At 37.2% G+C, this 21,347-nt stretch overlaps 1 protein-coding gene across 1 annotated transcript in view; it reads left to right on the forward strand.

Annotated features, from left to right (window-relative positions):
• The first annotated feature begins 5,478 nt into the window (after positions 1 to 5,478).
• arhgef9b (Cdc42 guanine nucleotide exchange factor (GEF) 9b) overlaps positions 5,479 to 21,347 on the forward strand; it is an 81,742-nt gene continuing 65,873 nt past the window's right edge. The window contains 3 exon segments of the mRNA XM_067456858.1: positions 5,479 to 5,679; positions 7,395 to 8,903; positions 18,628 to 18,760. Of these exon segments, the coding sequence (XP_067312959.1) occupies positions 7,467 to 8,903; positions 18,628 to 18,760 (1,570 nt within the window). The 5' untranslated portion in view covers positions 5,479 to 5,679; positions 7,395 to 7,466.

Genomic DNA, 21,347 nt, shown 5'->3' on the forward strand with positions numbered 1-21,347 from the left:
TCTTTGCATTAAGCACAAGCTTTAATTGATAAAGCTGAGCTTGCACTCTATTGAAAGCAGTTTGCAAGCATTCATACGCCTTCTTAATGGTAGTTGGAAAACAATAAATAACTGTATCATCTGCATAAAAATGGAAAAATGCATGTTGGACATTTTCCCCTATACAGTTTATATAAATGGTGAATAAAAGTGGCCCAAGAATGGAGCCCTGTGACATTAGGCCATCAACTTGCGTAGCTTATTTGATCTTAAATGATCTTCCTAGCCTACGCTCACGACCAATTCGTACGTATTTTACAAGGTGGCTAATATATATGAATTTGTACATCTTGTCTAAACCCCAGTGACGGGTAGGTTTAGGGGCAGGGTTTGAGGTAGGTCATTCATACGAATTTGGCAAATCTTAATAAATTGTACAAATTCGTACGAGTGTGGTCGTGCAAATTTGCACGAATTAGCCACCTTGTAAAATATGTACGAATTGCCGTGAGATTGGGTTGTCTAGTCACAGTTCAAACCCGAAAAAAAGATGGACGACGCACCTTCACTGATTTACGAACGAGTCTGCGCAGTATTGAGCGTGAAATGTATGTGAAACAACTCATTGTGTTGGTGTGAAATAAACAGTTATGGAAATGTAGGAATGAAAGTTAAAGCTCCAATCTCCTCCAGAAAATCTTGAAAAAAGTCCTTTGGTGCCTCATCGCTCAGAGAAGCCGTCAATCATGGCATCACCTCCGTTTTATAGCATCTAATAACTATACTCTAAAGATGGCTAGTTACCCAATTGGCAACCCAGCGCTGGGTAAATATTGGACAGAACACATGCTGGGTTAAATTAACCCAGTGGCATTTTAACCCAGCAGGCCGGGCTATTGAGAAAACCCAAAAAGTAGTCAATTTTGGATTTGCTATTCTGGGTTATTCTTGCTTGTTTGATCTTAAAAAAATCTCCTGTGCATTAGCTGTAGCTAGACAATCATAAAAGAACAAATGAAGAATGCATGTTTAGACTGTTAAAACAATAATTTTTATTGCTTGACAAATGGTACAATACACAAATGTGTTAAAATTGGCAACAATGACAACTACAAACCTAATATATTCTGTCAATTTATTAACGTTTAAATCGAACTTTTATTTTGACGGGTTGCCGTGACTTTTAAATTTCTGTGTTCATGATATGACACGCGCCCCCGTCATTCACACAGAGACGCAAAACATGGAAGAGTAACGTTAATATTTAAATGGTATTTAATATACACAGACACTGGTATATATTCGGCTACAGTCTGGAGCCCTGCGTGACGCGACTGAACGCAGCTGCGGGACCGAATATAGTCTACTTATCGAGTCGATGCTATACAGATACTATCGTTACTTTTTTAACATTTCAGTACTTGGTACCGAAGTAACGTTACCGGTACTTGTGACATCCCTACATACAACCATGTTTAATTTTCCTAAGGGGATCATGGTTCTGTCTAATCACAAACTGTATTAATCTAACGTCTCGCATGTCTAACACGAGTCAGTAACGTTAACTACATTGCATCGGATTCTGAGGTAAAACTTTCGTCGTCTTAACGTCATGTAAGCTTAAGAATGGTTGCCGCAAAGGGAAAAAAAACTATAATTATGCTAATTAAAATGATTATTAATGAAAATATATGAACTTATCTTATAACATCTGCAACCAGTGGCTTTGCCTTTTGCATTGTCCTGTCAAAATGACAGATTGGGAGCGAATTTAAACGAATCTGGGCGGGAAGCACGTGAAACAACCAAGCCGGGGTAGAATCAACCAAGCATTGCAACCCAGCAGGTTTAACCCAACGACTGGATATTTGAAACTACCCAATGGTGTTTAAAATGTGATCAAATAAACCAACAAAAATTACCCAACAGTCCTAACCCAGCATTTTGGGTTAAAAAATAACCCAGCATTATTTAGAGTGTAACTAAAACCAAACCTATTTAAAAGAACGAACACTTGAGCTTACATCAGCGTGATGAAAACAGCCTAAAATGACAGAAGCCATCTTTGGAAAAAATGTATTTGAAGTGTAATTTGATTGTTTAGTTTGTCTCACATCCCATTAGAACAGGGGTTTTCAAACTTCATGATGCCAAGGACCCCCAAATGAGGAACCTTAATGGGGGACCCCCTTCCTAAAATACATCTATATATTTGTATATATATATATATATATATATATATATATATATATATATATATATATATATATATATATATATATATATATATATATATATATATAAAACTTTTAGATAAATAAACTGTTAGATAAATAGGAAGTGTGACGTTATAAATACAACATATTTTTTGCAAACTTAAATTGGCTATACTTAATGTTGTATACATATATGTATTAACCTGAAGAAAAAAAATCTCAATGAAACTGTACTTGTTAAAGCAACTTTCATAATGCAGGTCTATGTAAGCAGCTTACGTACCGTGTTAAGAACCCCAGTGAGCAAGATAAAGGGGACTATATGAGAAAAAGGAGGAAAGATACGTAGCAAACATATACAAATCTTGAAAGTGTGTATACGGCAAACAAGGAGATAAACAATTAGAAATGAAACCATTCGATTGTTCGGTTCTCCATTTTTGCTTTGTCTTTTAATTCTCTGAATTTTTCTGGGGACCCCTTAGAACCTTCTGAAGGACCCCTGGGTGTCCCCAGACCCCAGTTTGAAAACCCCTGCATTAGAATACATAGAGAGGGCGGGGTTTGTGAGCTATACTGGGACCAGCCACCTGGGGGCGATAGAGGCGCTTTGGCTTCACTTTTCAGGACTTGTACACCACACTTGCTCCAAACAAAGCACTGTTTTATGAGTTTAGGTTAGGAAAATAAGTAATGTGCATTTCAAGAACATTTTAAATTGTAAAAGTTGACAGTCATAATGCCTTCAAAGTTTCTTTCTACTAAAGGGTGTTGTGCCTATGGACAGTTCCTGGTAGGTCTAGCTCCAACCATTAGCTGTGTCTCATTTCGTTAAATTTCAAAGGCTGCGTCCTCCGGAGGACAGGTCCTGTGTCGTCTGCAGTATACGGAGGGTCCTCAATCAGAATTAAACGAGACGTCCTTCGTAGGACACACAGACAGGAAGTATCACGTTGCTATGCCAACAAGTTCAGCCTCGCTGCTCTCACGGCGGTTATATGAATGAAAATTATTTATAACTTGAAAATGACTATGAAATGTTTCTTGTCTTGACAGCAATGTACTGTTCTAAACGTTTAAAAAGCACCAAACAGTTGTAATCCTGTTTACCACAATCATCTGTTGGCGGTAATAGAGCTTAAAAAAAACAAAAAGCTTGAACGACTTATTTTAAACACCACACCTACGCTCGCATGTATATCTGGCGGTGGTGCCGTTTTTTCATATAATATAAAAAAAAAAAAATGACGGTTGTTAACGGAGACGCAAAGAATTGTGGGTTATCTGCAGCCTGAAGGATACTCCTCATGCACACTCCGAATTCCCCTGAAAGAAGACGCATTCGAAGGCCGCATTTGGAGAGTCCTACTCACTTTTTTGAAATGAGACGGCCTTATGACGTGTGCACCCTTCGAATGCGACCTCCGGAGGAGGCAGCCTTCTGAAATGAGACACAGCTATTGTGTGTGTGTGTGTGTGTGTGTGTGTGTGTGTGTGTGTGTGTGTGTGTGTGTGTGTGTGTGTGTGTGTGTGTGTGTGTGTGTGTGTGTGTGTGTGTGTGTGTGTGTGTGTGTGTGTGTGTGTGTGTGTACAATGTTTTTCTTTCAAATAATTTCTTGTAACTCATACTAAATGTGTTATTTTGAAAAATGTAAAAAATGCAAAAAGTTTTGTTTAGGGGTAGGGTTAGGGGAGGGGAGAAAATATATAGTTTGTACAATATAAACACAATTGTATATATATATATATATATATAGAGAGAGAGAGAGAGAGAGAGAGAGAGAGAGAGAGAGAGAGAGAGAGAGAGAGAGAGGTGTGTGTGTGTGTGTGTGTGTGTGTGTGTGTGTGTGTGTGTGTGTGTGTGTGTGTGTGTGTGTGTGTGTGTGTGTGTGTGTGTGTGTGTGTGTGTGTGTGTGTGTGTGTGCCTACACTATCATGATGTTGATCTGGAACTGTGTCACAGGAAACTAAGGAAAAGGCCAATTGTTCTACAAGATAAAAAGTGATGACATCACTCGAGGTGTTTTCTGAACAACATTTTGAAATGGAGATAAAACTGGAACAAACATCAAAGAAAGTTATTTAATTATGAGTGAAAAACATCAGGATCTAGTCCAGCTTTCTTACCCTTTTCCCATTAATCATCTGTCTGTATGGATAAACGAGAATTCGAGTGTGTGTGTTGTGTGTGTGTGTGTGTGGGCATGTTTTTGTGAAATATGAGGACACAAATGTGTGGGTAAGATAGGTATTACAAGGAGAGGGTGAAATATGAGGACATTACCCATGTCCCCACTTTTCAAAATTCAGGATGAGTTTTTTTTTTTTAAATTAAAAATGCAGAATATTTCCTGTGGTGTGTGTGTGTGTGTGTGTGTGTGTGTGTGTGTGTGTGTGTGTGTGTGTGTGTGTGTGTGTGTGTGTGTGTGTGTGTGTGTGTGTGTGTGTGTGTGTGTGTGTGTGTGTGTGTGTGTGTGTGTGTGTGTGTGTGTGTGTGTGTGTGTGTGTGTGTGTGTGTGTGTGTTCAGCTCATTCACCAAAGAATGAAGTCTTGTCTTTGGTTTTAAAAAGCAAATAAAAACATTAAAAAAAATAAAGGAGGGTTAGCTTAACCAGGATGTGCATTGTGACAGAAATGGATAGCAGGAAAGCTGCCTGCTCATGCACAGGAAGTGGCCTGAATGTGAGAATGTTTTATGGTCTTTTTATCTCGTTTATGTAGAAAGAGTTGAAGAAAAGTCGATGCCAGTATAGCCTTTCAATGCATATGTGTGTTGTATGTGTGTCTGTAACATGTTTAGCTGATGAAATGGCTATTGTGGCAGTATCATGTTGACAAACTGGAGTGCACTGACTCACAAGGGGAAAGAAAACCCAATTGTCTTTCCTTCACAATGGTGCAGCACAGACAGAAGGGAAAGAGTGTACGCCGCAGATATTTACATGCTGTCAGCCAGGCTTCCTGTCTTTGTCAAACTTAAAGCATTTTTTCACTCAGATCCACTCTTTCCTGTGTAGAGCAGGAAAATGCCATATGATTACAGTATACCAAAACAGGACAAGAAGGAAGTGTTTAAAATAGGCCCTCAAACTTTGACCCTTGTGTATTGTGTCGATTTATTATGTGCATTACATCGCTCACCACTGCTCCGATTAACATATTCTGTGCCAATTTGAAATGTATTATAAATTAACATTTCACAGCAAATGTAAAAAGGGCTGACCCTGTGTTTCACTTCAGTCTTTGTAGTCGCAGTGGAAGAGTGGCAAAAATAACTGGATCATGACTTCAAACTTAATGAGAGGAACTGGGCGTGTGTGTATGTGGCGTCTGTTCGGTCTCTGTGGGGCATCAGGCTGAGAAAAACCCCAGACCATTCCTGAAGAATGCTGTGGATTAACACTCGTCCAAATTATTATATTGGAAAACCATTTTTGATGTTCATTTCTTTTGTTCTTCTATGAGGCGACAGATTCAGATTTGGTAAGTTTTTCCAAACACATTTTTTTTTTATCAAGGAATAGGAATTTCCTGCTGTGTGGGATCGTAACATTGTCTTTTAATAAGTGCATTTCGGATCATATTGCATTATGAACATTCTTACAGGGTTAGAATTTGAAATCACACACATTTCTTAATATTAATATCGTAATATTAATCATTTCTTGTATATTTGTATACAGTTCAAACATTTGGAGTCAGTGAGATTTTTTTGAAAGAAGATTCTTATGCAAAGGTTAAATACTGTAATATTATGAAAACCTTTTTATATTTAAATATACTTTTTTCATATATATTTATTATTCTTCCCCTATGTTTTCGACGGACATTACTCCTGGTGGCTTCAGTCTCGAATGATCCGAAAGAGATCATTCTGGTTTTCCTATTGTAAACTTTTCTAATGACAATTGTTCTTCTTAATGAAGTGTGGAAACTGATTATGGTGGTTACGCTCTAAAAAAAAAATACTGGGTTGTTTTAACCCAATCCAGCAATTGGGTTGTTTTAATCCTCTGATTGGGTTAAATATTTGCTTAAGACAACCCAATCGCTGTGTTAAAACAACCCAACTGCTGGGTTAGTCCATATTTGACCCAAAATTGGGTTGTTTTTTTAATCCGAATTTTTTAGAGTGTATTTATTGCTCATTGATGAACATAAACTTTGACGAACAGCATATGCATTTAAAATAGAAACGTTTTGTAACATTTTAAATGTCCTTTTAATGCGTTTTTGCTAAATAAAAGTATCAAAATCTAAGAAATCTTACAGACCACGAATATTTGATTGGTTGTGTGTGCAGTCTAAAAAATGCTGGGTTAAAAACAACCCAAATTGGGTTGAAAATGGACAAACCAAGCAATTGGGCTGTTTTAACATTTAATCCAACCGCTGGGTTTGTCCATTTTCAACCCAATTTTGGTTGTTTTTAACCATGTGTGTGTGTGTGTGTGTTTGTGTGTGTGTGTGTGTGTGTGTGTGTGTGTGTGTGTGTGTGTGTGTGTGTGTGTGTGTGTGTGTGTGTGTGTGTGATTCGTTGGAGACGGGTTGCTTCAAGTTCATTGTGAACATGGATTTGGAACAAGTGGAAAAGTATTCTTGTTTGTCTTTAATGGGTCTTTAATTGCCATATTTGGGATACTGGGGACACATCTGAATGTTGAATGTTAAAGGGATAGTGAAAATTACCCCATGATTTACTCTCCTTTAAGTCATCCTAGGTGTGTGTGACATTCTTCTTTCAGACGAATGCAATCAGAGTTATAGTAAAAAAAGTCCCTGCTCTTCCAAACTTTATAATGGTTGCTTTTTTTCTATAAAAGTGCATCAATCCATCATATAACTGTTCCAGAAGGCTCCAGGGGTTAATAAAGGCCTTCTCAAGCGAAGTGGTGCATTTGTGTAAGAAAATGATCCATATTTAAAACGTTATAGACTAAAATAACTAGCTTCCCGCAGTCAGCGGTACGCCATTATAAAGCTTTGAAGACTCAGGACTTTTTACTATAACTCTGATTGTCTCCGTCTGAAAGAATAACGTCATATACTCCTAGAATGGCTTTAGGGTGAATAAATCATGGGCTAATTTTCATTTTTGGGTGAACTAACCCTTTAACTAGATAATTTACATTACATTTTTGTTGTCTGACATAAATCTCCCATATTGTGTGATTTATTGTGTATTTTCTTTAACACAGATTTTCTCAAGGATGACAAAAATGATGCTTCCTAAACTGGACACCTGACATTTTGTCTTAAAATGAGAGAGGATGGATAGCACAACCAGCCCCATGTCAGAGTCCAGTCTTGCCAATGGATTTGTCAACAGTGTGTTCAATGTCTCAGTTGATGAAGACAGCAAAACTGAGATCTCATGGATTCCCGAGTCCAGTTCCTCCGACTGCATTATTCCCGGTCAGACCCTCAGAAGAGAAAAACAGGAACCAAATCGGCGCTCCAGAACCGCGGCCATCTGGAGGATCCTGCATCGCCGAAAAGCGACCTCTGACCTGGACAGGCGACCTCATTCGGTGATCCTCCCGGGGGAGGCGTCCTTTCTAAAACTGTCAATCACTAACAAAGTAAGGTCCTTCAAGAAATTAAAGTCCCCGTCTGTCTTTAGAGGGAAAGCTGGTAAGATTTCCGATGCCAAATTCGACGTTGACCTGAAAGATGATGATGTGTACATGTGCAAGGACTCTCCTTCTTCGGAGTTCAAGAATGTGTTTAAGAATAAAGCTAAGAGACACTCATTTGCAGGACACACTGCAGACTTCTACTGTTCATTTGAGGACTCAGACCCAGTTGAAACCCCAGATAGCGTCCACCAGGAGACCAAGGACACTGTTAGCAACCAAAATGGGTGTAGGTTGTCAGAAAGAGTCATGTATACAAAGAAATCTCACCACAACTTCTCCAACTGCAACAATTCATCTGTGATGGAACAAGAAGCATGCCATGCCAAGCAAAGCCACAATATACCTCAAAGAAGACGATGGTCAAAGGGGGGGGATGTTTTGAATTACTTGAGGCGAATTTCCCTCAAAGGAAAAGGAAGTCAGACGTTGGCGGAGAGTAGTTTCGAGTCAATGAACACCCTGGACAAAACCATCGATTCGGACTATGGCTCGGTCACCTTTGAGCTGGTCAAAGATTTGAACTCTGCACCTGAGCAAACGGGCGTTGATGGCAAAAGCAGCCATTTTCGAGGTCTTCTTCGATTTTTCAACTCGGTGGCCGAGACGGCAATGAAATGGAGAAACTCGTCTCGCTCTTTCTCCCCGCCTGAAGGACAACAGTCGCCTCTTAATTTGAGAAAGACCGATAACTCAGAGGAGCTCATCCACAATTCCCCAATTAGGAGCGAGCACAAAGCCGATACCTCAGTTCCCTGTAAATCTACGTTATCTACTGACATGTGCAAGGTGGACTGCTCTCCTCCCGTGGTGCTAAAGGCCTGGAGAACCTGCCCAGACTCTCCAAGAGATAGCAATTCCCTCTGTAATAACTCGGATGAATCCCAGTCTCAGCTCAGCTCGACTCACATCTCTCTCGCCACCATTGAGAGCCACCCAAGATATGAAGAACCAGAAACACCAAAAGAAAACTCTGTGATCCTACATCACTTATCTAGCAAAACTGTTGATGAAAACCAAGATATTTGCACAGATAGGAAAAAAACGAACTGCCCGGAGGACATATTTAAGGTAATGTAAGCTGGCTTAAACTGTGACTTTTATTATTTCTGTAATGTAGAATATTTTCAGGTGAAAGGGATTTTTAACGGCAGGATTTTGTCCGTTGACAGCCGATTGACACAGGCAGATAGAAAGGAGGGGTTGGTAGAAGTATGAGAGATTATTAAAACAAACCAGGAGTGTTTCTTAAGGGTGTTTTCACACTTGAGTCCTCTTTAAAAGAACCAAACTCAGACTCCTTTAAGTGAAACAAAAGGTGAACCGAGTGAAAAAGGACCCAGTTCTCTTCACGTTCACACTGTCCCTTTACCCAAAAGAGGAGTCAGATTCTCTTCTAGTCCACTTAAAGCTACACTGTGTGATATTTTCCCCCATCTAGCGGTGTAAAGGTATATGACCATCCAGTGAATAATAGTTTCTGTTCCTCTCAATTCTGATTTCGTTTTAACTCCTACGGTGGCTGATTTAGTCCAAGATTAACATGGCAATCCCCCTCTTCACATTCGACACGGTGCCATCGGGTGTTAAAACGCGAAAGGCGAAGCTTGAATTCACGGGTATGTCCCTCTTTGGCTACTGTACTTTCAAGATGGAGGAGCAACATGGCGACCGGCATTCGAACCCCTCACCCGTATGTATTTTCAATGGCATATTATAAACTTACGAGAATACTTTATTACTTGAAAGAAGTAAATATACATTAATGAGCACATATATTTTTGAAAGATTTAAGTGTTTTTAGCTAAGAATAAACTAAAAAAGTTACACAGTGTAGCTTTAAGTATAAATGTGGTCTCAGACCTCTTTTTATTTTGGATCTAGTCCAGTTCAGTGTTTGATGGCTGACCCCTATGGCCTTCAAAATTGAATCCCATTCACTTATTCATTGATCCCATTCATTGTATGTGGCCAACCAAGCTATTTGTTTGGTATGATTATTATTAATTAAGTAACAGGCTAATCAGTAGAGGGTGGCGCTAGCTACGCCAAGGTCATGGGTTCGATTCCCAGGAAAAGCAAGAACTGACAATAACGTAAAATGTGTACCTCGGATGCAATGTAAGTCGCTTTGGATAAAAGTGTGCCAAATGCATAAATGTAAATGTAAAATTTATAATAATTTCTATTATGTTGTAAAATGGCATTGCTACAAATGCTGTTGAATGAGCTTAACTCTAAGTTTATTTTTTGCACACAAAAATATACATATTATTGCACTATATCACACATCTACCTTTGTAAAGAACACACTGCAAAAAATGTTTTTGTTACTTAGTATTTTGGTCTTGTTTCTAGTCTAAATATCGAAAAATTCTTACATTAAGAAGCATTTACTTGCCAAGTAAATCTTATTGTCTTGTTTTGGGAAGAAATAACTCAAAATTAAGAGAGTTTTGTCTTAAAATAAGATAAATAATCTGCCAGTGGGGTAAAATAAATAATCTTGTTTTCTGTTTGAATTAAAATGATTTTATTTACCCCGTTATTTTAAGCAAAAACTCTTAATTTTTAGTTATTTTTCCCCAAAACAAGACAATTACTTTTGCTTGCCTAGTAAATACTTCTTGTTTTAAGAATTTTTAGATGTTTGGACTAGAAACAAGACAAAAATACTAAGTAAGAAAAGCATTTTTTGCAGTGCATTTATATCTGATGACCAAACTTTATTAGAATTCGTGAATGGAAAAATCAAGTGAGCTCGAAATGATTTGTGTTCACAATGGACATTTTTAGCGAACCGTACCCAGACCACCTCCTGAGATTCACTTTAAAGGGGTCTGATCTTTTGGAGTCTCCTCATATGGGCCAAAAATCACACACACCTCACTCAAACCCCTGAAAAGGACTAAGTGTGAAAGCACCCTAGGAGAGTAAACATAAGCTTTCTTTTTGATTTCATGTTGACTTCTTATGAAAAACATTTCATTGAATATCCTAATACTGCTCAATCTTATTGTCATGGCTGGCATTCATTTATCACCTTGTGCTATGATGCTGACATAGCTATCAATGCACTACTAACTTGTTTGCACAACTAATTCATTCCGCTGTCAATGAAAGATGTGTTTTCAAATAGTATCATAACACGGATCTGGCTATTAAGGTGGTTTCGTTTAGAGCAGAATGGGCAACTTCGGTCCTGGTTGGCCTCTATCCTGCAGAATTGGGCTTTATTCCTAATCAGACACACCTTCCTGTAAACCAAGCCATCCTGGAGACTGAAGCCGTGTCCCATTTGAAGGCTGTATCCTCCGGAAGTCACGTTTGTCAGACGCATACGTCATCGAGCCGCATACCTTCATTTCAGTAAACTGACCACACTGAAAAAAATATTATTGGTTTAACTTAACAAAATAAGTAACAGTTTATTGAAATAAAAAAAAATTGGTAGATACTATGAAGGAAATTGGTTTAGTAAATAGAAACTCAAAATATTATTGTATCTGAACCACATAAAAAATGTGATAAATCATGAAAATAGCACAATTTGGCTGCGTCATCACAAATAAAACACACAATTACCCAATATGCTTCTTTAAAAAAAAAAAACATTTAAATGATATTTGAATAAAGACTGTCGATTCTCAAAAATGTTCATTGTATTAACTAAAAAAATATATTTCAATTTACTCAAAATTTTACCAGGTAACTTATTTTTTAAATAATTTTCTACAGTGCTATATTCCAATGTCCTAAACAATTAACGTTTCACTATAGGAATAACGGTCAATTGTATAACGGTTACCTTCCTGAAATAATCTTTTGATGAGATTTGTGGCTTCTGGAGGATGCAGCCTTTGAAATGAGACACAGTATTAGAATTGATTTTTCAGGTGTCAGGAACTGTAAACCCAAATTAATTGTCAAAACTCAAATTTAGGTAATCAATTACATTTTTAAGTAAAGAACTTGCATATTTTTATTTTGTACTCGTTCATTTTTATTAGTACTTAAAATGTACTTAATACTTAAAATGGGACAGTTTTGAGAACTCAAAAGTAAAAGAAATTTCTAAAAACTCATAAAAGTTAATTTCATTAAACTAATCTGTTTAATTTAAGTTTGCCCTACTCAAACCAATTAATTTTGAGCATTAGGGTGTAGGGATGTTGACCGTATCAACGTTAACCGATCAAAGTTGTCGGTTAAAAAAAGTGATCTCTAAATTAGGCTATTATAGACAGTGGACTAAACGCTACAGTTAGCCGTCTCATTACTAAATCTTTTTGTGTGAAGTGAACAAATCCCTCACACTCAATAACTCGCCTGTTTGTACTTAATAAACCAATAAAAACATTTGGCAGGAGGTCACAGCGTTTGTGCGCTCACAAGGTTTGCAAGTAAACCGGCTAAAACACTCGAGGTTAGAGCCGGGGCAGACGACAGTATGAAGCGTCATTCCGCTTAAGATGGGCTTACATTTGGAAATATATTACATCTTCATTTCAGTGGTAACACATAAGGTGCTGATCATCATCTTTCTTTATTATTGTTAGCACTACCTCGAACTAAAGCCGCGTCTCTTCGGAGCTGTCATTTTCTTAAATAAGCCGCGGAAACATTTCAAATGAGCTTTTAACGCTAGACAAACGCCTTTATTTTCAACGCGATCACCTTGTACCCAAACCATTTCGGAACTAAGGAGCCATTTGTCCTCTGATTACAAACAAGCTCCTCGGCGGCGCGTTTGCGGGACTCATGTTTCGCGCTGTAGGGGATTTTTTAAAAAGTGACGTGAATGTAAGGGAGGCGGCGGCGCCGGGACTGTGTGTGTGTGTGTGTGTGTGTGTGTGTGTGTGTGTGTGTGTGTGTGTGTGTGTGTGTGTGTGTGTGTGTGTGTGTGTGTGTGTGTGTGTGTGTGTCTGAGAGCGGGAAGCAGAGAGGCAGAGAGATCATAGAGAGATGCGACAGAGTTGTGAAATTGCAGGCGTGGCTCGCAGCTGTTATTTTAAATAGCGCAGCATATTTTAAACTAATTGGTTAACCGGTTTCAACCGGCTAATGAGGCTCGGTGGTCGGTCAAGAAAATGTTTAGTTTTCGCTATCCCTATTAGGGTGTACTGCAGGACAGTGACCGAAGTTGCCAAATTGTTAATTTGTAATCCTAATCTAAGGATCTAATCTAATTGTAAACCTAATCTTTTTTTTTTTTTAATCTCATGCAGAATGCAGAAAAAACTACTTTCTCTTTGTAGACCAAGAGAGATAGTGGAATAAAAAAATAAAAATGTGTTTATAATGTTGTAACCTGTAAATTATTAGTGGCTGGATAATGTAAACGATTTTTGATTTCCATCTAGTCCTGTGTAAATACAGCAGTGCCGTAATGAGTCGTGGCAGGTTTGTTTTAGTGAGTGTTGCGTTGCCTTTGGTCATACTGTTGGGGAAATCTGATTATTTTATTTTCTTAAACAATTTTTAATTGACAAAAAAAATCTGTACCTAGACAGAACAGATAGTTTTCTATTCAGACAGCAGTCATTTTTGCTGGCATATGAACAGGCTTGAGCACTGTAAACTCGAATAAGTAGGCAAAACTCAAAATAAATAGGCAATCAGTTTTTAAGTTAAGCAAATTAAAGTAAAATTAAAGTAAGTAACCAGATCTTGCAGACTTTTATTTTGTATTCATTCATTATAATTGCACTGCACTTGAAATATTTGAGTAAGCTAATGTATAAATTTAACTTAAAAGTGTAATCTCACATTTTTTGTAGTGGAAATTTAGCTAGCTTTACCCAGCTAATTCAATAAAAGCCACGTAGCTAATTGGTTACACAATGCTTTGGTAACATTAGCATAGCACGTTTAACATTCTTCTAAAACTAAACTCATGCTCCGCTCGTCACAGTGATGAAAACCTTACCAAAAAAACTGTTTGATTGAACTAATTTGTGTAATTTGAGTTGGCTCTACTCAAACCAAATTTTGAGCGTTAGGGTTTACACACTGTAAAAAATTAATTAGAAAAAGTTACCTGGTTGCCTTAAAATTGAGTTCATTGAAATTTTTTGAGATTCGACATCCATTATTAAAATATTATTAAAAGATTTTGTAATCATATTGGGTAATTGTGTGTTTTATTTGTGATGACGCAGTGAAACATGCCAAATGGTGCTATTTTCATGACTTATAAAAAAAATGTATGTTGTTCAGATACAATAATATTTTGAGTTTCTATTCATTAAACACATTTTCTTCATTGTATCAACTCAAATTTTTATTTCAATAAACTCAAAAACTTGAGGCAACCAGGTTACTTACTTTTTTAAGTTAAAAACCAACAATTTTTTTTTACAGTGCAGTGGGTTCATCAAGCATGCAACTTTTACAATGGATGTTTATATGGTCCATGTACGTTTCGATAGATTAATTTTCAATTTGAAATAAGAAAATGATGGTGGTTTTTCAGCAGGAACCACCGTTTTCAATGTGGTTGGGCCTGAAATAAGTGTTGCCAAGAATTCGGTTACTTTTGTAGTTTCGCAAGTTGCCGCGAGTAAAAAAATGTATCCGCCACTTGATGTCCTCCCCTGCAAATACGATTTAGGTGCTCCAACATCCCCAAATGTACAAATTCAGTGGATAATTTCACCGCCTGATGGAAAAAATCACATTAGGGGCTACTTTTGTTGCACAGAAATGGCAACCCTGCCTGAAATGTCCTATCTCTACTGATTTGTCAACAAAAAATGTATCAGAGCTTCATCAGCTCTTTAACTCTGTGGAACAGAATAGCAGACAATGTGTTTCAATATTACAAACAAAGTATCCCGTTATCAGTCAGAAGTGTGTCAAGATGTCATTAGTTAAAGATGTAGTCTGTTAAACAGACAAAATGATGCTATCATTAACATGATATTAAGGCAATGATTACAGCTTGTAATTGTATTGATTACAATTAAAGGATAATAACTGTAATTTAGATACTGCTGAACTGTAGTTTAACTGTAGCTATTAGATTTGTTCCAAATGTAAAGTGCAATACAAATAAAATGTATTATTATATTGTTATTATAATATTTGGCAGTTGAGTTTGTCCGTCAAAAAATGGCATCATCTGAAGTGTGGCTGGATCCAAATGGGAGTTGGAGCATGTCCAGTTTACCCTGGGATAGGCCTCCTGAGAAAACAAAAGGAGAATTAGTGTAGCATATTCATTTGTGTAATTTATATATTTTCTCCTCCAGCCCAAATATACCTATAGACATATGGAATGATGCATCAAACAAATTCATAAAGAACAAATGTAAATAATAAATCAGTTCAATTGGGGCTCAAAGTGATCAAGGCTTAGGACTTTCCAGTTTAGTAGCATGGGATCTGCCAGTAGTGCACTCATGCAACGTAAGCAATGATGTACATCCGATTCATCAAGATGGAGGAAGTTAGCAAAGGAAGGGCATAAATAAGTGGAGCGCAGCCCAGAAATACATGGCTCAGATAAGGGAGGTTTGTGTGCTTGCGTTTGGAAAACACGGCCCTAATGAAAAGGAAAATGGTGACTTTGTATTTATTCAATTATAAATTCTAACTAGTTAAAAATGTTGTAGACAACCTTAAAGTTGGCTTGAAAAAGCATAGCCAGAGCGTTTGACGAAGTTTTAAAAGCTTAAAGTTTGAAGGTTTTCCGTTTGAAATAATTTAAGTTTTAGTTTGTTTAAATAGATATAGTATGACCGCTTAAATGAGTCTAATGAGCCTCTCCAACTGTCAAAATTGAGTTTTTGGGAAAGTTTTTAGGAAAAACTGCAAGTCGCGTCAGTCTGAGGGTCTAGTCTGAGACTGGTGGATGTAGCTTGAGGAGTAGCATTTGGAAATTTAGTCTAAGAAGAATAAGAAAAAGCTTAAATAGCATGTCAGTAAGTTAGCTTTTTCAAGCCAAATAAATGATTAAATATAATATCCATAACAGAGTGTCTATTTACATTAACTCCACCTGTCATTGTCGATCATTGAACAAGACAAAATTACAAAAGAAGTTAAGCCACTAGCTGAGACAGTGGTGTGGAGAGTAAGGGCAGTTGGTTTAGCTTTTGACTTGGGATGTCAATTTACACAAATTCACAAGATTGATCTGCTTTAAAATTAATGATCAATTAATGGATTTATCGTTAGCCTTAGTACTGCAATGTGAGTCTACTCTAATGGCTTATACATGCTGTTCAAAACGCCATGTTCACCAAATCAGTGAGAAGGGGTTTAGTCTAAAAGGGCTAGGATTAAAAAATGAGTTGATGTGATTGATCATTTAATTAAATTACTGGTAACAATTAATTAACTACATTAGTTAACATGAACTAATAACAAACTGCACTTATAAACCATTTATTTATCTTGGTTACTGTTAATTTCAATATTTACTAATGCATTATTAAAATCTTGTTGACATTAGTTAAACGTGCCCTAGAATGATTTGAAACTATGTTAAACTGTTCTCTGATATCTACATAGAGGGTATGTGGCTTATTTAAGGGCAAAAATTGTCCAGATACAGTTTTACAGGTCCATTTACAACCCTATAAATTGTCCCTAGGATGTAATTCTCTGTTTTTGCCTTATTTGGAAGAGTCATGAATATTAATGTTGAGCTCTGCTCTGATTGGCTTATTTCAACAACTCACAGCAGTTCAGTGAAGCGGCTCGTGAGTCCTGACCGTCCTGCCAGAACACAGACCGACTGAAGGACACTTTAAGCAGAACATCTCAAATGGAGATTGATCAAATGCAGCTTGTTTATTTGTTGTTTTCAGATCATCCGCGCACGAAAAAGAACTCGCGTGCTTGCGATTGCCAGATTTCAGTAATTAAATCCCCCAAACAGAGCTTTTCTGTCAAAAAAAACCTGTATACTCTCCGGTTTTTACCCAAACGTGCAATCTGGATATGCGCGCAAGCTCTCTCTCGCACGCGGACGATCTGAAAAGACCAATAAACACGTAAGCTGCATTTCAGCAATCTCCACTTGAGATGTTCTGCTTACAGTGTGTCATTCAGCCGACCTTTTAGACTTGTCTTTTTTCGTCAGCGATATTGCATGTTTATATAACGTTAGTCACAATGTAGGCTAAGGTTACGCAGTGTCTGTGATGTATTCTGAACAAGCATGCGAAAACATCATAGGACTTCAGTTCTCAAAAATATAAATATAACTTATATTTTTACAAAATGAATAGCCTTGTCAAATGACTATTGTTTTAACTTATATGGTGGAAAGGTGACGTTTGCTAGAAGGATCGCGTGAACGATCTGTAAGCAAAGTATCTACGGTTGTATTTTGTAATACAAAATAATATTACCCTTTGTCATTAGACACACTATTTAGTTCGGTATGGTACTTGGAGTTTCCTATTGTTACTGTACTAGCATCTTGTGTTATCTAGACAATGCGGTCTCTCTGAGAAACTTTCAATTGAATCAGAAATTGTTTAAACAGTCAATAAGTGGATAAATCGCTACTTACTGCTTGCAGGAATACAGTTGCCACTTTCTTCAGTTTAAGACGCTGAGCGAAGCTTGCTTGAAATGGGCTAAACAAACGAACGATTTTGAAATAAATTGTTGTGGTGTCCGATTATAATAAACATGAACCATGACTGTTGACATATGAAAAGTCCTCACGTCTCCTGCACAGCCTGAACATGACGTGTGTCTTGAGAGCCGTTTTTGCTATCCTTCCTCAAGTGTCGCATGTTTATCTGCAGTCCCGATGATTCGGCTTCGTCACTTCCGCCTGACAATGAACATGTTTGGACAGATGCAAATGTTGGGGGCATCCATATAAATGCTTGTCACGGTTGGCCTTATGTTGAGAAGCACTTTTTTTTCCGTGGTGTTTTTGATTCACGAGATTTACATATAAAGGAGGAGGCAATGGTGTTTGAGACTCACAGTATGTGATGTCCATGTACTGAACTCTTATTATTTCACTATGGCAAGGCTAATTACATTTTTAATTCTAGGGCACCTTTAATGCACTGTGAACTAACATGAACAAACCATGAACAGCTGGATTTTCATTAACTAAAGTTAACGAAGATTAACTAATGCTGAACAGAGGTGTTGTTCATGTTAACTAATGCAACCTTATTGTAAAGTGTTACCAAATGACTATCACATTTTTAAATATTTAAATATAAATAATTAATTTAATTATCAAATATAATGACTGATACAACGTCTCGCCAACGCCGCTTTAGATCTGTTATTCAGAACGCGCTGAACACTGTAACTAAACCCGATGAACTGAATTTTTGGAGAGGATAGTTGGTTTTGCTAAGGGACACATATGACATGCTGTGTGGTTTTAATTTTACACACTAACCTTGCCCATGTTGACATGCATTTAATTCCTGTATGTGCTTTTGTTCTTCTTGTCGCAACATCTAACGCATTAACAACCCATCGCATGATGAATGATGAGAAAAACACATCAAATCTGATCTTAATTATTTTTATCATATTTCAAACGACCTCCAGAAAGCTAGGATTTCACGGTGTCCTGTTCAGACTAAACTCAAGATATGAGTTGAATAGGCCAGAAGTTTTAGCTATTGTTCTGCCTGTGTGAAGTAGCTCAGTTTTCAGAGACTGTTCTTCTCTTGATTAGCCACTCTCGCATTGAAATGAAATATTGTATGTGCCGTTTGGTAACTGAGGCACGTTGGCTGCAGTGTAATGTAATGTGTTGCTATTGTAAGGGTTTTACCTGACTTCATGCAGTGATTTTCAGAGCCTCTCACGCCCTCGTGGCCAGTCTCCTGCAGATCCTCCTCTTAAAGCGCTGCTTCAGCGGTGTTGCTCACTGCCAGCCACTCTCTCTGCACTCGAGCCCATTGCCCTGACACACGTGCTCACTCCTCCAGGTACAGTACATGTCTGAACTCATTCACAGACGTAAGCAAGAATAGATTTTGTTCTATAAGTGAACTGATTTCAAAATGTTTGAAATATATCTCAGTGGTGTTCGGTAGTGTTTTAGAATGAGGAGGCGATATAAAGATGCAAAAGCCTCTAAATCCGTCTGATGTTTTTCTTTTAAAGGTGAACTATGTAGTATTTTTGCAGTAAAATATCCTAAAACCACTAGGCCAGTGTTATATATTTTGTTCAGTTGAGTACTTACAATATCCCAACTGTTTCCAACTATTTATAAATTGTGAGAAAATTGCTATTTTAACCAATGACCGGGACGTTTCAGCATAGCGCTTGAGCGAGTCGCCTGTCAATCGCGTCATATCTGAGCTACCCTCGGTTTCGGGTTTTATTTGGCAGAAGCGCTTTACTCTTAGCAGTGTGAACAAGTGAACGCACGGAGTAACGTCATGACATCATTTTAAACACACTTAAATGTATCTAATATGATTAACAGAGCTGCTGTACCTTATAATCATGAGCGGAAGAGCGGATCAGTGGAGGCGCCCGGCGACTGTCCCGTCATAATAAAAGTCCCGGTGTTCGTGAGCAGTGTGTGTGTGTAACAATCGCTCCAGCGGCCGTGCTCAGCTCCTCAACACTCGGTCCTGCTCTGCTTTACACTACAGTAACGTTAATAACCGCATCCATGAACATAATTTCTGCCCGAGTCCTATTTTCCACCGGCTGTGAGGTGAAGACCACATGTCCCAAGATGCTGCGCTCACACTTTGCGTCATCAAACTACGCCTTTGTTTAGATAGGCGCCCTCCAGTGGACGGAAAGTTGCATAGTGCACCTTTAAAATAAGCAGTTTTGTCAGGCTTCAATGTATAGGTTTCTACATAAGTAGTGGTACTTCTGAATGGGCTGAGGCTGGGATTAAGTGGGTTTGAAGTCAAAGTATTTTATAAATGTGTACTATATGCCAAAGTGGCTTTCAGAGGCTTTTGCATCTGAACTCTTCATATGTCCCTTTTACTTTTCCTGGTTAAATAAACATTACATAAAAAGAGAGAAAAAACACAATTCTATTTTGTATTCTATTTTATTAAAACTAAGTTAAAATTGTATCACGTTAGTGTTTTTGCACATTTTTAAAGTTATTCCAAAAAATACCTTTTCAGCTTTTCTTTTTAAAGCTCCTCTTTGGTCAGAAATGGCCGAAAATGTTAACGTTTTTCAGAATGACACTTGGTGACGTTTGTCACACTAGCTATGTGAATTGATTTCAAAATGTTTGATACTCACTGTAAAAAAAAAAAATGTGTTGGTTTAACTTAAAAAAGTAAGTAACCTGGTTGCCTTAATTTTTAGTTTATTGAAATTTAACATTTGAGTTGATACAATGAAGGAAATCGGTTTAATAAATAGAAACTCAAAATATTATTGTATCTGAACCACATAAAAATGTGATAGATCATGAAAATTGCACAATTTGGCTGCGTCATCAGAAATAAAACACACACAATTACCCAATATGCTTACAAAATCTTTTAATAATATTCTAATAAAGGTTGTCGATTCTCAAAAATTTTCAGTGTATTAACTCAAAATTTTAAGGCAACCAGGTAACTTATTTTTTTAAATATTTTAATTCTATTTTATTAAAACCAAGTTTAAATTTTGATCATGTTACTGTTTTTACAAATTTAAGTTATTCCCAAAAAATACATTTTCAGCTTTTCTTTTTAAAGCTCCTCTTCGGTCAGAAATTGCCGAAAAATCTAACGTTTTTCAGAATGACACTTGGTGACGTTTGTCACACTAGCTATGTAAACACAAAAAAAAATTGTATGGACAAGATTCGCTGTCACACTTGGCGACTTCTTCGTTAAAAATGACCAACATACTGTACGAAATGAATGGGAAATACAAAAACTCAGAAAATACACTGCATGTGCAGAAGAAAAAACAAGTTCACATGAAGGGGTGAGCTCTAAAAAATATCAAGAGTGCAAAATAAACACATCCACCCCCCACCCCATATCTATATGAACTAGCGTGACTATAACAAAGAGCTAGTTTTTGCATATGTGTGAAGTAAAATTAATAATTCAGCCACAATGCAGTAAAAAAACAGCAAGAAAGAGGCTACACAAGAAAAAAACAGACACACCCACTCAAACACGCACTCACTCATACGAACACACAACACACTATTATACACACAAAAAATTACTGGTGTGGCTGTAACAATATGGTACATTTGAGCCAAAAGACTCAAATAAGAGGTTAAATCAGATCAGACCCAGGTTGTTTAAGTTGTGATAAAGCATACCTGTTCATTTTTATTTAAAAAAAATATTTTGATGTGTAACAAAACGTCCTCTGTTCAGGTTTGACTGTAGTAAAATGACACTTCAAAAGCAACATTTCAAACAAAAAAATCAAAACTTTGACAAAAAGTAGTCTTCGAGAATGTCTAAGTATAAATCCAAATCCACTAATATACCTTCAAAATATCAGATTTTTAAATGCTTCATCTATTTTAACGTGGACTATTTAAATTGAAAGTATATTAGATTATTTTTGGGT

This window comes from Pseudorasbora parva, chromosome 11 (genome assembly GCF_024679245.1).
Source record: "Pseudorasbora parva isolate DD20220531a chromosome 11, ASM2467924v1, whole genome shotgun sequence".
NCBI lineage: Eukaryota > Metazoa > Chordata > Actinopteri > Cypriniformes > Gobionidae > Pseudorasbora > Pseudorasbora parva.